The 15,793-nt window shown below is 39.6% G+C and overlaps 1 protein-coding gene across 1 annotated transcript in view; it reads right to left on the bottom strand.

Moving 5' to 3' along the window:
* LOC143023144 (neurofibromin-like) overlaps positions 1 to 15,793 on the bottom strand; it is a 375,045-nt gene that overhangs the window by 66,659 nt on the left and 292,593 nt on the right. The window contains exons 47-48 of the mRNA XM_076181656.1: positions 6,371 to 6,556; positions 5,805 to 5,954 (exon numbers count right to left, since the gene is read on the bottom strand). Of these exons, the coding sequence (XP_076037771.1) occupies positions 5,805 to 5,954; positions 6,371 to 6,556 (336 nt within the window). The remainder of the gene's footprint in view (positions 1 to 5,804; positions 5,955 to 6,370; positions 6,557 to 15,793) is intronic.

Consider the following 15,793-nt stretch of genomic DNA (forward strand, 5'->3'; position numbering starts at 1 on the left):
GACATGCGATGTGCCCCGGAGTGAAGAGGTTAAAAAAGTCTTTTGTAATGCAAACTGGGAAAAATTCTTAAATGAAGAAAAAAGGATGGAAGAGAAATGGAATATACTAAAAGAAATTTATAATAAGGGCGTGATCAAATATGTACCACAAAAAAAGGGGAAAAAAAAAAAAAAAAAAAAACATACATAAAGAACTGGTAAAACAAAATATGTAGTGAAGCCATGGATAAAAGAGACAAAGCCTGGAAAAAAATAAAATAAATGAATAAAAAATAAATAAAAAATAAAAAGGGAGCAAGTGGCTAACATACATCAAACTAAGAAATTATTATGTAAAAATTTGCAGAGAAGAAAAGAGAAATTATGAAAAGGCACATACATACATATACCAAAGGCTTTTTCCCCCTTACATGGGGGGTACCCAAAAAGAAAAAGGCATAGAAATCACTCCCACCCATTTCATTTCCCATATATTCCACTCCCCTCCACCTTCCTTCCTATCTTGGCACCTCCTGGATGACGGGTCATCCCTGCATCCTCTCCACTGCCCTGGGTCAGAAGCAGCGTCACAAGACACAGTACATCCACAGCAAGGCCGCTTCATAAATTCGGCAACCCCCCCTCTCCGTCCCCTCATGCAGAAAAGGAGAAGACGGGGAGAAATCCCTTCGAGCTGCGTCAAATTTTTTCATAGATACTTCCTCACCCCCCATCCCCCACCCACTCCCCTTCATGCATAATAGCCTCATCTATACACAACCCTTCTCCATTCACCCCTATCTTCTGTCCTCTCCCGTCCTTCCTCTACAGACATTCCTCTCTTTTGTAAAGCCCCTTTCACCCCATCCATCCATCTCATCCTCGGACGCCCCCTCATATTCACTCCTTCCACACTTTTTTACTAATCTTTCTTCACTCATTCTTTCCATGTGTAAAAACCATCCTCATATTCTTTCATCAACCCTATCTCCCAGCTCAGCTCCCTTTCCACCCCTGTTCTTCTCCTCACCTCCTCATTCTCACTCTATCTAGCCTAGTAACCCCTATCATACTTCTCAGACATTTCATCTTAAAACACATTCAAACTCCTTCTCTCTTCCTCTCTCATGTTCCACGTTTCTGTCCCGTCCATTGCTGTTGGCACAATCACTCCTTCGTATAACCTCCTCTTAGCATCCATTTCCAAATGTCTGTTTCTCATTACACTTTTTAATCCACCAAGGCATTTACTCGCTTCTCTCAATCTACATTTTACCTCCACCCCCACTCCTCCCTTTCCTGTCACATTCGCACCCAAGTATCTAAAACTATCCACTTCCTCCAGTTTCTCACCCTTAATGCTCACTTCCAGCCTACTGTCACTCTCTCCCCTTGTACATCTTATCACCTTACTTTTGCCCACATTTATCTTCAGCTTCCTTCTTTCACACACCTTCTCAAACTCTGTCACTAACTTCCTCAATCCCTCCTCTGATCCTGCTACAAGCGCAGTGTCGTCAGCAAACAACAGCTGGCTCACCTCCCACTTTTCTCCATTTTCTTTAATCATCTGCAACCCCTGACCCACTACCCTTGCATTCACCTCTCGCACCACCCCATCCATGTAAAGATTGAACATCCAGGGCGACATAACACATCCCTGACGAAGTCCCACCTTTACCTCAAACCATTCACTCTCTCCATTTCTAATCCTAACGCAAGCTCTACTACTCTCATAAAAACTCTTGACTGCTCTTAACAGCTTTCCTCCTATCCCATATATCTGCAGTACCACCCACAGTGCCTTCCTGTCTACCCTGTCATAAGCCTTTTCCAGATCCATAAAAGTCCAAAAAACATCCTTACCTTTTCCTATAGCTTTCTCAAATATCTGTCTTACCACAAAAATCTGATCTACACATCCCCTACCTGTCAAAAAAAACACACTGTTCCTCACCAATTACTCCCTCTGTTCCTCTTCTAATCCTCTTAATCAAGACCCTTCCATAACCCTTCCCAACTACACTCAACAAGCTAATCTCTGAAACTACTACACTCACACTTTTCCCTTTTTCCTTTGTAAAGTGGAACTATACAGGCACTCCAGTCCTCCAGCACTCAACCCTCTCTTAAACAAACATTAAATAACCTCACCAGGCAGCCCACCATCACTGTACCTCCTTTTTTCAGACATTCTGCATGGCATCCATCCAACCCAGGTGCCTTACCTGCTCTCATCATCTTAACAGCTGCTTTCACTTCATCCTTCCCTATTTCTCCTCCATTTTCCTCACTCATCACTCTCATTTTCTTAACGCTTCCCACTGCAACTACCTTTCCCTCCCTATCCTTCACATTTAGCAACTCCCTAAAATACTCTGCCCACCTTCCTCTCACTGCCTTCTCTTCCATTATCATCTCTCCATCTGCACCTTTTACCTTTTCTTCTCTACTTGATTCGCCTCCTCTTCCTCTTTTTAATTTCCTTCCAAAACATCTTTTTATTACTTTCAAAATTTTCTGTCATACTCTTTCCCCATTTCACATCTGCTCTCCTCTTTGCTTCCTTTATCTTATGCTTAACTTCCTTTCTCTTTACTTTGTACCTCTCATACAATTCCCTTGTCCTAATTTGTAGCCAATCTATGAATGCCTGCTTCTTCTCTTTTACACCCTTCTTTGCTTCCTCATCCCAACACTCACTACCCTTCCTTCTATTTACTCCCGCCCTCCTTGTTCCACACACCATCTTTGCACACCTTATGACTCCTTCCTTGAACTATCCCCATTCCTCCTCCACTCCTAGTTCTACTCTATCCTTTACTCTCTTCCACTCCTCTCTCAACTTCTTATACTCATTCTCCTTTTTTTCCTCATTTAAGCAGTTCACTCTAAGTACCTCCCTACCTTCTGCCCTTTTCCTCTTTCTCCACCTATTCTCCACTCTCAATTCACCTTCCACCAGGAAAATGATCTGATATTCCCCCACTCTCTCCCCTTAGAACATTTACATCCTTAACTCTTCCTACCATACTCCTGGTCACCACTATATAGTCCATTAATGCTCTATCTGCCACCCTTCCATCCACCACCCTCTCCCATGTGTACTTATGCTTGACTTTCTTCTTAAACACTGTATTTGCTATCATCAACTCTCTTTCAAGACACATCTCCACTATCAATTCTAAACTACGATTTTTACCTGGAACTCCATACTTCCCAATCACTCCGTCAATTGGTTCATTTCCTACCCTAGCATTTAAGTCTCCCAATACAACTACATTGACATTTCTCCCTAATCCCTCTATGCACTCATTTACATCTACCCAAAAAGCCTCCCTTTCCTCTACGCTTTTTTCACTACCAGGTCCATACGCACTTACAAAAACCCACATCTCCTTTCCCAGTTTCACCTTCATCCACATCAACCTTGATGACACCTCCTTCCATTCCACTACACGCTTACTTATCTCTTCACTTACTAGTATAGCCACCCCTTCTCTCCCTCGTCCCCTCTTCACTCCTGAGTACCTCTCAGCTACACTCCCACTCACACTTGCCCTTTCCTTTCATTTTAGTTTCACTCAAAGCCAGTACATCCATCTTTCTTCTCACAAACATACTGCCTATCTCTTCCCTATTACTCTCATCTTTACCATATCATCGCACATTAAAAGACCCAAACCTTAGGGTACTGGTTGGAAATCTCCCAGACCCTCTTATCCCTTTATTTTCTTTCTTAGGAATATCCCCTATTGGGGCTACAGGTAGTAGGACTCCTAATCCCATCCCCCATCCCTTTTTTGTCACCTTTTACGACTCAAGTGGAAATACTTGGTGGCAGTATTCTTTTGCCCCCACCACAGGGTAACAATAGAAAAATGCAAGGAACATCCTAAACTATTTTACAGATATGTGAATGGTAAACTAAAAAACAAACAAGAAATAGAAAAGCTGCACCAAGGAAGTCATGAATATACAGAAGACTAAGAAATGGCATAAGTTATGAGCAACCACTTCAAATTGGTATTCACAATTGAGAACACACATAACTGTGAGGGAATAGAGACAGAACCCCCCCCCCCCAATGAAGGAAATAACTGTAAGAAAGAAGTAAATCAGCGACCAAATAAAAAAAACTTGATTTCAGAAAATCACATGGTTCAGATGGAATTGCAAATTGGATACTGAAAGAATGCGTAGAAGAGTTAACAGATAAAATACACACTATAATTAAATGCTCACTCAAAGAAGGAAAGGTACAACAAGACTGGAAAAATGCAAACATTGTACAGTACCAATATATAAAGGAGGAAACAAGGAAAATCCAACTAACTATAGACCAGTCTCCCTAACAAACACTGTAGCTAAAATATGTGAAAAAGTGTTCAAAAGTACATGATCTTTAGAATTTGAGGTACTGAATTACTAAATATAGGTTAGGTTACATATGTTAGGTAGGTTAGGTTAGAATAGATGAATTCATGATTCTTGCATTGCTTCAACCTCGGCATCTATCAAAACAAACATGGTGTACCATTCAACCCCTCCAACTTCGTTTGTTAGTAAATCAGTTTTAGCAACTTTTTCATTATTGATTTCTGCCAAAAAAATCACATATTACGTTGATCCATTATAATTTACAAAATAGAGAATAAAATTTCTATTGGTATAGCATGTATGTGTGCACTTCTAAAAATTTACTGCAATTTGGGAGTATTAAGGGAGAAAGACTAAAGGAAGTGGATAGTTTTAGATACTTGGGGGTGAGTGTGGCAGGAATAGGAATGACAGTGGACATAGAATGTAGATTGAGAGAAGCAAGTACATGTCTTGGAGGATTAAAAAGTGTAATGAAAAATAGACATTTGGAAATTTATGCTAAGAGGAGATTGTATGAAGGAGTGATTGTGCCAACAGGATTCTATGGGATGGTAACTTGGAACATATGAGAGGAAGAAAGAGTTTAAATGTGTTTGAGATAAAATATCTAAGAAGTATGGTAACGGTTACTAGGCTGGATAGTGAGAAACGAAGAGGTGAGGAGGAGAGTGGAGGTAGAAAGGGAGTTAGGAGATAGGGTTGATGAAAGAATATTGGGATGATTAAGACACATGGAAAGAATGAGTGAAGAAAGATTTGAAAAAGAAGTGTGGAGGGCAAACAAAGGTGGATGGAGTGAATATGAGGGGGCGACTAAGGATGAGATGGATGGATGGAGTAAAATGGGCATTGGGAGAAAGGGGAATGTCTGTTGAGGAAGGAAGGGAGAAGACAGATGAAAGGGGTGAGTGGAGTGATTGTGTATGGATGATGCTGTGATGCATGGAAGGGAGTGGGTGGGGGATGGAGGGGATAGGGAGAATGTGTAAATAATATTTTGATGCATGAGGTGACAGAGAGGGGGGGTGTCATTGATTAAATGAAGCAGCCCTGCTGTGGATGTGCTGTGTCTTGCTGCACTGCTTCTGACCCAGGACAATGGGCAAGATGTAGGGATAATCTGTCATCCAGGAGGAGCCAAGAAAGAGAGGGAGTGGTGAATAGGAGTGGAGAGTGTGGGGATGAAATGGGTGGGAGTAGATTTATGCCTTTTGACTTTGGCTACCTCCCTTGTAAGGGATCTGCTGATCATTGAAATACTAGTGTTTAACAGTTTGAATATGGAAAGCACTGTCCCTCTATGCCATAATATTTTTTAACCCACTACAGTAAACAATATCGACCTTTTCATCATATCTTCATTGATTCTGTTCTGTATAATATAAGAGAATTTTATTAATTTTCAAACAAGGTCTCATGCTGAATTGGTTAAAGGGACTTACCATACTACCAAATCCACTACTGTTGCTTCCAATAGGTGCGATTGAGGCCATGGAAGTCCCTGGTGAAGGTGTTGGGTTATTGGGTGATGATGCATGTGGCTGTGTAGGTAGACCCTCAGGCCCCCCCACACTGTTACTACCACCTCCTCCCTGCAAAACACAAAATATATCACTTAATAAATATCATTAATTTCAGTAATGACATTTAAAATTAACAACTGTTGAGAGTTGGTCCATAGATAGATGCCTGATTTTCTCATAAAGTTCAATGGTGATCTTCATGGAGAAAAGATTTGGGGGGAGATTATGAATAGTTTCCCATGTCTATCCCTGAAGTGGAGTACATTGTTACATTTGGAGATTTTGCTTATTGGTTGTGTTGGGAGGTTGTCTAGCAGGGTGTTTGCTACAATTTATGTATATCTAATAATAATGAACATGACAGGAAAACAAATATTACATCACCTAGCTTTTACCCTAAATATTTCAGGCTTTCATTTAGATACAGGGATAAGTACACACTATATAATACTGGCTTATGACAAAATTTGAAATTCAATAATAACCTGTTGTTGGGCATTGGTAGTGGTGTGTGGTAAAGAGAGGTTTAGATGCAAGTCAACAGCAAAAGTGTCAGTGGAGACAGACTTGGTGAGGTTCCTTGCAACCGAATACTTGAGGTGACACCTTGACCGCACCTCCTCCGATACTGAGACAAGAGCTGCCAGATAAGCAATATTCTCTGGTGTTACCTGAAAGTAAGAAGAAAAAAGCCTTATCAACATAATTGAATATAAAGTATTAACAACTATTCAGTTACAAAGATTACATTAATATGTGTTTATGCTGTGCACTGAATTTCAAATAAAGGAATTACATATTTTTCCAAATTCTACTTTAGTTTTTTATCTTATTATTCTAATAATCTGTTATGCTATCTTAACTCCTTCCTCCAACACCTCCAAGCATTTGGCCCCACAGTAAAATCTCTCCCAAAAAGCAATAAGACTTGCAAAAAAGAGTGGAAAGCAGGAGTGGATGGAGAGAACTTGAGGGAAAGACCAGGAATGAGGTGGATCAATCCACTTAATACATTGTCCTTGGTCTTGCAAAAGATTTACAGCCATCAGCCTCTTGGTGGGACCATAAATTCAGGGTACATATTTTACGTTGTTGTCTGGGGATTCTTAGTGTGGGGCATTGTAGAAAGATATGTTCTGCATATTGTGTGTGGCAGTTGCATCTAGGACAGCTTGAATCTGTGGCCAGGCCTGTTCTGTGTAGGTACTGTTTTAATGCTGGATGGTGTCCTGATTGCAGGTGTGCCAATGTGGTTCTTATCAGGTGTGGGAAGGTTTTTTCTGTGAGGTTTATGTCTGGAGATTATTGTTGGAGTATCAAGTCTGGCAGTCTCTCTTGAAGGGCTTGTTCTATGGTATAGGTGGTAGTTTGTTTTGATGTTTGAGTCACATAGTATTGGTGTGTTTTATTTTTTGTTGCATTCTGTTGGTGATGCTTGTGAAATGTACCATGAAAGGTGTGTGGTGTTTAGGGTTCTGGTATAGAATTGTGTTCCTGTCATTTTCATGTGTACTATAGGAAAGCTTTTGGTTTCTGTATGCAGGTGTCCAATTGGGGTGGTTTTGGTGCATTCTGTTATTATTCTCAGTGCTCCATTCTGTAAAGTTTGTAAATTGTGCTTCTCTGACTCATTGTTGAGAACAAAGCTATGGTGGCATGGTTGAGGGTTGTTCTTATGAGTTGCTTTAAGATGATTATTAGAATTTCTTTCTGTTGTCCTGAGCCATTGCTTATAATGGATTTAAGTAGGTTTGTTTCCTTGTTGATTTTTGTTATCAGGTCATTGATATGTGGACTGAGTCATATGAGTATTAAGTGTGAGGCCTAGAATTTGAGGATTCTTTTCCAATGAAAATTTATAGGGTGGCTTTTGATTCATGGTTGTCTAGTGTGAGTAATGTCACTGTTGACTTCTGGGGAGAAGCCTCCATTCTTTGACCTATTGTTCTAGTATGTTCAAGTAGGATTGGATGTCCTTTGCTGCTATTTTGTATTGTGTTGGATTATTGTCAGGTCATTTGCAGAAGCATGTGAGAAGAAATTTTTAAATGTGTTTGAGATGAGGTGTCTGAGAAGTATGATAGGGGTTACCATGCTGGATAGTGAAAGAAATGAGGTGTAGGAGGAAACTGGGGGTGGAAAAGGTTTTGGGAGATAGGGTTGACAAAAGAGTACTGGGGTGGTTTGGCACTTGGAAAGAATGAATGAAGACAAATTAGTAAAAGATGTGTGGAAAGCAGAGGTGGAAGGAGTGAACAAGGAAGGGGCAACCAAGGATGAGATATATGGATGAGATAAAAGGGGCAGAGAGAAAGAGGGGGATGTCTGTTAAGGAAGGGAGAAGACAGATGATAGGGTTGAGTGGAGACTGGTCATATATAGATGATGCTGTGATGCATGGAAGGGAGTGGGTGGGGGTGTGGGGTTAGGGAGTACTTATGCATAAATAATATTTTGGTGCAGATTTCTCCATGTCTTCTCTTTTCCTGTATGAGGGGACAGAAAGGGGGGTCAGCAAATTAAGTGGCCTTACTGCATTGGTTTTGACCCAAGGCAATGGGCAAGATGCAGGGATGCCCCATGATCCAGGAGCCAAGATAAAAGGGAGGGAGAGAGAGAGGGAGGGGTGGTGAATGGGAGTGGAAAGGGTACGAATGAAATAGGTTGGAGTGGAATTACACCTTTTGACTTTCGGTGCCTCTCTTATAGAGGAAAAAGCCCTTGGTATATGTAAGTACAGGGTGTTTGGGATAAAATTGATAATTTTTTTATCTGTCATTTCAGAACCATTTGAAGAAATTAGTAGCAGTAAAGTGCAACGGATAGCTGATTCTGTGTACTACTGGTGGGTGTGAGAACTAAAGAGCATGGATGACTGGAAAGCACTGGAATATTGGAAGAGTGACCTGCATCATGATGATTTGCACTGGATTAAAAAATTCAGAAATCTTAGCTGCAGCTCAGTGCTCCTTGAATACCGTGAGATGTGAGCTGGAGAACTGCGACAAAGATGTGGAAGCAGTGGCTAGCAGGAAGGATCATAACAGGTGTTCTGATTGTCTGCACAACATAATTTTTCAAGAAGCTGCAAAAAAAATGTGCAGCAAAATCCAGGCAAGGCAATGTGGTCTTTGGCAATGGGAATCGGAGTGGCAACTATGAAGAAAGTGCTGAATGAGAATCTTCGCTACTCCTTCGCAAGGGCCAACTACTCATCGCCAAGGCCCAAGAGAACCGCCTTATGAAAGCCAAGAAACTCCTCAACAAGGTCAAACACCCAGTTGAGCTGGGGTTGTGCAGAAAAACAGGTGGATACCCTACAGTCTGCATGAAGTCCTGTGCTTCATGAGGACCAAGTTCCCTCAAACTGTGATGATCTTTGGGTATGTTCCCAGAGAAAGACACATCATGCTGCCCCACATCATTGAAGAAGGATTCAGACTCACTTTAGATGGCTATATTGAGTTGCTATCCACTGTTGTCAAGTGCTGGGTGGAGAGGGTGGCTGTGGAGAGACCATACATGTGGCAGCAGGACTCAGCTCCATGTCACACCTCTGGGAAAACCCAGAAGTAGCTGTCTGAGAACTTCTACGACTTCACCAGTCCCAACATCTGGCCCCCAACTCGCCTGATTGCAACCCAATGGACTATAATGTGTGGGTCACAGTTGAACAAGACTCCAATTGCACTGCCTGCAACACCAAGGACAAGCTGATTGCCACAATCAAACTGTTCAGGCATCTCTGGAAGGACACCGTGAAGGCTGCGTGCTGCAAGTTCATGTCCTACCTGGAGGCTGTGGTGGAGGTTCAGGGTGGCTTCTTTGATTGAGCTGTATTTGGCCAAAGATCCTTTATGAGATGCACTTTGAATTTTGAGAAAACATCAATTTTTGCCCGAGATATGACATTTTTCTTTCCTTTCCAAACAAGTGTCAAATTTATCCTGAACACCCTGTATTTGCATATAAGAGAATATTGGTTCTGGAGTAGGGAGATCACTCATGAAGATAATGAACAGTAATGGTGAATGTAATGCACCCTGAGAGACTTCTATGTAAAGCCTTTCTATTCATGAGATTTGGTTGTCTTGGGTTACTCTGCACTGTCTTCCTCCTATAGAGCTAGTTAAGAACTTGATGTTAAGAATGTCTGTCCTACAGAATTTTTTGGATAGTATGTGTCTAGGGACTGTGTCAGTGCCCCCCACCCCCATTTCTGTGACTACCATAACTGAGGTGGATAGACATGGTGAAGGGAGCACTAAATGCAAGTGGTGTGTCTACCTTAGACCATTCTCTGACCCAGCCACAAGTGCAAACCACAAATGTCTCACTTCTCACTTCTCTCATTAACCATCTCCTATCCCAGTCCATCACCCTCAAGTTTACTACCTTAGCCCCTTCTATGCACACATTAAACAGCCATGGTGATATACACAAGTTTAAAATCTAAGTACCAAGTGCTTTTTTCCCCCTTTGTAAGAGAGGTAGCCAAGTCAAAGGCACATGTCCACTCCCACCCATTCCACTCCCGTCCACCTTATGTTTATAAGAACCTTATAAAAAAAATCACCTATATACCAAGGGTTTTTTCCCCATAAAAGGTAGCCAAGTCAAAAGACACACCCACTCCACTCCCATCCACGATCCTTTTATCCTCATCATAGCTCCTCATGGATGAAGGGTCATCCCTGTCTCCTGCCCACTACCCTGGGTCAGAAGCATTGCAGCAAGACACAATATATCCAAACCTTAAATTTTTTTTATAGCTTAATTACCCCTGATATCTGCTGAGTTTTCTGTGAAAATGACATCTTGATACTACAATTTACCTGTGCTTATTTGAGTTCCGTTTAAAGGCCCATTTAAAGGTTCCATGCACCACAGACCACATGGCTTGTCACTATTCACATTTTGTTTTTTTCTATTTTACGATATATAGTAATATGAAGCAAACTGGCAGCTTAACTACCAAGAGTGTTGAGCAGCTTGTACCAAACCTATGTGTCTCTTGAGATGTCAACAGGAGAGGAAGTAAGTTGAAAATCCACTCATTTGACTACCTTCATGCCCTCATTATTTTCCTTGTAGTACTCCATCAGTTTGGATACTACTTCTCCCAAGTAAATCTACAGTCATGCCGAGTCCTTTCAAACAGAAGATGCGGTAGAGGGAAAGAATTCAACCTTTACAAGAGAAGAGAGAGAAACAAGCACAAGCTGCCTTATTGCCCTCACACCCAATAACACCCCCTATCTCTCACCACTCTGCCTCACTGCATCCCTCTTCATCATCTACCAACCACCCTCAACTACACAGCATATTTCCTTTCCACCACTAAGCGTAACAGAAATAAAATAAGCCACAAGATCAGACTTATGTTACCAACTCCTTCAAGACAAAATTACTCCCCCCCCCCTCTGAAGAGAGATATTTACTCACGCGCTCCTAGTTGGAAAGCTTCATAGGAAAATCTTGTTATGTATGGGTGTGTGTGAGAAGAGCATTGATGCTTTCTACAATGCCTTACACTGCTCATCTGTAAAACCTGCACAGATCATGATGATGTATCTGTAAAACCATGCCGGCTGACGGGTGATGCAGTAAAAGGAAATTTTACAGAGATGAATAGTAAAATTGTTTATCAGGCCCTGATCAATGACCTAGGATGTACTGGCCTGAACAGAATTTCTCTAGCACTACATTCCTCCAGTGTCAAGTGGAAATTTCAACAGATATGCAAACTTCTTGTACAAGATATGGCAATACCTCAAAACAAATCAGAGGAAAGTACATGAAGCAATTGTACAGCATTACACTTCACTTGGAATCTATCCAGATCCCATCACAAAACAATGGGACATCATTGCAACATGTGATGGAACAAGGAGGAAAAAAAGAGGCCATAATTCTCATGTCCTTGTTGGTTTTGTTGTTGATGACAACTGTCACCATCACTGATTTTAAGGTTGTTTGTAATTTTTGTTCTCCCTGCACTGCAGTCGAAGAGGAAGGTGTCAATAGTGAGCTCCGAATTAGCACTTTGTTGCTATCACAGGAAAAATGCCTTGTTGTCATTTTTGGGGTAAAACAATATGTTTTCATGGGACCGTAAAGGTATGTATCTGGTCCAGTTCTTAGAATCATAGTTTTAGCACAAAATGGAAGGTAACAAAGAAATAAGAATTAATGAATCAACTAGGAGGGGATTGGATATATCCAGAGTTGAGTCCCCATTGGGAGTTATATATATATATATATATATATATATATATATATATATATATATATATATAAACACACACACACACACACACACACTTCAATGAATGGACGGCTTAGAAGACGTTCTGAAGAGAATTGAAGTTTGTGGATCCCAACGCAAAGAGAAGTGCCTAAAGTATTTACAGGGTGGGGGGGAAATTGCTCGTGGAGTAGTAGGAAAGTAGGGAAAGAGGAAAGGGGGAGGGATTACTGAGGGAAATGGAAGGAAATGAGGAAGGAGTAGACTTGGCCCAGGCAGACAGGCGAAAGGTAAACAAAAGGCCCCCCGACGACAATGAAATGTCTAATAAAAATGTAAAGATTAGAAGTATAGATAAGAGCAATACAGTAGAAAGTGATGAGAATATTTTCCAGGGATTTAAAGAGGGTGGGGGGGACACAAACCCCCCCCGACTGACAAGACTAGAAGAGAAGGTCGATAAGATGATCGAGGACTTGGAGCGTAGGTTCGGTAATGTTGACAGTATTATACGAAGAGTTGAAAAATTGGAAGAACTAGAGAGGGCAAACAAAAACTTAAGGAAATTGAAGAATTAAAACAACAGTTAAAAGAAGTAAAAGATGAGAATAAAGTCTTAAAGGAGAATAATAAGGAGAACAAGGAGGGTTGGAAATAAATTCATGAGAATAGCAAGGTTGCATTCACTGACATAATCAGACTCCAAATGAATGAACAAACTGAAAACTCAGTTATTAAAGTGATGAGACAGAAGGAGAATATAGTAAGAGACTTAGCAGACAAAAAGAAATGTATAATTATATTAGGAATGGAAGAGAAACATAACCCAGATAGAACCACAAGAATCAAAGAGGAAAATGAAAAAGTAAGAAATTTACTAGAATTAGTTCAGGAAGATGAACCAGAAATAATTAAACAAATCGAAGAGAAATTCAGGCTAGGGAAATATAGTACAGACAAGACCAGACCAATCAAGATTAAATTCAGGTCACAAACTACGGCTGAGAATATCTTATCCAAAACAGGTAAACTAGCAACAAGTGAACAATATAAAAAGGTATGGATAAAAAGGGAAATGAATAAAGAGGAAAGAGAGGAACAAAAACAGAAAAGACTTGAAGCAAAGGAAAAAAACGAGATAAGAACGGAGTCAGAAAAAGAGAGATTCTATTGGAGAGTAGTGAATATGAAACTAAAGAAAGTCGACATACAAGAGAAAAACAAAAGGGAAACAGAGAACACAATAGAAGTGGCAGAAAACTAAGAGTGTCTTACACAAATATAGATGGATTAATAACAGGATTGAATGAACTGAATGATTATTTGAAAGAAAAAGAACCAGACATAATGGGAATTGTAGAAACAAAATTAAAAGGTACACTACCACCCAACAGTGTAGGACATGATGCATATAATTATTGGATTAGAAACAGAGTGAAAAAGGAAGGGGGTGGAGTTATGTTCCTGACTAAGAAGGATATAAACGTGAAGGGTGTCACATATGGAAAGAATACAGATGAAATGATAATGATGGAAGTAGAAGACAGAAATAAGAAGAACAGAAAGTTTGTGATAAATTATGTGCCCCCAAAAACAGCCTCATGGGAAGAGAGTGAACATAAAAGTATGTTAGAGGACACAAAGATAACATTAAACAAGATAATGGAAGAGGGAGGAAAAATAGTTATGATGGGCGACTTTAATTGCAAAGAAATCTGCTGGGAAGAAATGACATTAAAGGGTGGAGACGGCTCATAGGGAAACGCTCTACTCGAGATGGTTACTGACCATACAATGACACAATGGATACAGGAGAACACTAGGTATAGAAATGAAGAAGAGCCATCGAAACTAGACCTAGTAATTACATCCGAACCTAGAATAGTGGACAAAATTGAATATAAAACACCAATAGGTAAAATAGACCACATATTGATTGAACTGGAACTTAATGAAGAAAAATATATCAAAAGAAATGAACAATATAGAAAAGGAAGAATGTATGAAAAAACAAACTTTGATGAAATAAGAGAATTCTTTCAAAAGGAAAACTGGGAAGAAATATACAAAGAAGAAACAACAGTAGAGGAGAAATGGAATATTTTGACAAAAATTTACAAAAAAGGAGTGGAAAAGTATGTCCCAAGACAAAAACAAGAAAAAGAATATGTAAAATGCTGGTACAACAAAAGCTGTAGGGAGTTAAAAGACAAAAGAGACAAAGCCTGGACCAGATGGAAAAAAGACAGAAGACCTGAAAAATGGAAAATATATACCTGCTATAGAAATGAATATGTACAAATGTGCAGAGAAGAAAAGAGAAAATATGAAAAAGATATCATAGAAAAGTGTAAAGATCAACCGAAACTATTCTACAGATTTGTAAACAATAAACTGAAAAACAAACAAGACTTGGAGAAATTAAGACAGGAGGGAGTTGAATACACTGAGGAAATGGAAATGGCGGAAATTATGAACAAACATTTTAAATCAGTGTTTACAAGGGAGAACATACAACCTGAAGAGAATGAATGGAAAGAGAAAGTCCCCCCTATGGAAGAAATAGAAGTAACAAAGAATGAAATATTAACACACTTGAGTAATCTTGATGTCAGAAAATCGCATGGACCAGATGAAATAGCAAACTGGATACTAAAAGAATGCAGGAATGAACTGGCAGACAAAATAGTTCCTTGAAAGAAGGAAAAGTTCCAGAAGATTGGAAAAAAGCAAATATAGTACCTATATACAAAGGAGGAAATAAAGAAGAACCTAACAACTATAGACCAGTCTCTCTAACAAGTACAATAGCAAAAATTTGTGAAAGAATTATCAAAAGTAGATGGGTAAAATATTTAGAAAAAAACAAAGTGTTAAATCCAAGGCAATTTGGATTCAGACAAGGACGATCATGCATCACCAATTTAATATGTTTCTATTCAAGGCTAATAGATATAATACAGGAAAGAGATGGATGGGCGGACTGTGCATTTTTAGATCTAAAGAAAGCTTTTGACAAAGTACCACATAAGAAGTTGCTTAAGAAATTAGAAACTGAAGGAGGAATACAGGGCAAACTACTAAATTGGATGGAGGACTTTTTGCAAGAAAGAAAAATGAGAGTAGTGATAAAAAAACCAACACTCAAAATGGGATGAAGAAGTAATAAGCGGTGTTCCGCAGGGAACAGTTCTGGCCCCAATAATGTTTGCTATATATATTAATGATATGGATGAAGGAATAGAAAGCTATATGAGCTTCTTTGCAGATGATGCAAAACTACTGAAAGGAGTGAAAACTGAAGAAGATTGTGAATCACTACAGAGAGATCTAAATAAAGTACAGGAATGGAGTAGGAAATGGGAGATGGAGTTCAATACAAAAAAATGTAGTATAATGGAATTTGGAAAAAGCAAAAAACAGAATAACAGGAGCATATAAATTGGGAGAAGAAGGAATAAAAAAATGAGAAGGAAAATGGAGTCATTGTTATGAATAATATGTCACCTGAGAAACATATAAATAAGATTTTTGGAGAGACTTATAATCTAATAAGAACAATCAAAGTTGCATTTACATACCTGGATGAAGAAATGGTGAAGAAAATCCTAATCACCCTGATAAGACCAAGATTGGAATATGCAGCAACGATATGGTCACC

This window comes from Oratosquilla oratoria, unplaced genomic scaffold (assembly GCF_046742065.1).
Source record: "Oratosquilla oratoria isolate Oo_2021 unplaced genomic scaffold, ASM4674206v1 SCAFFOLD45, whole genome shotgun sequence".
Lineage (NCBI taxonomy): Eukaryota > Metazoa > Arthropoda > Malacostraca > Stomatopoda > Squillidae > Oratosquilla > Oratosquilla oratoria.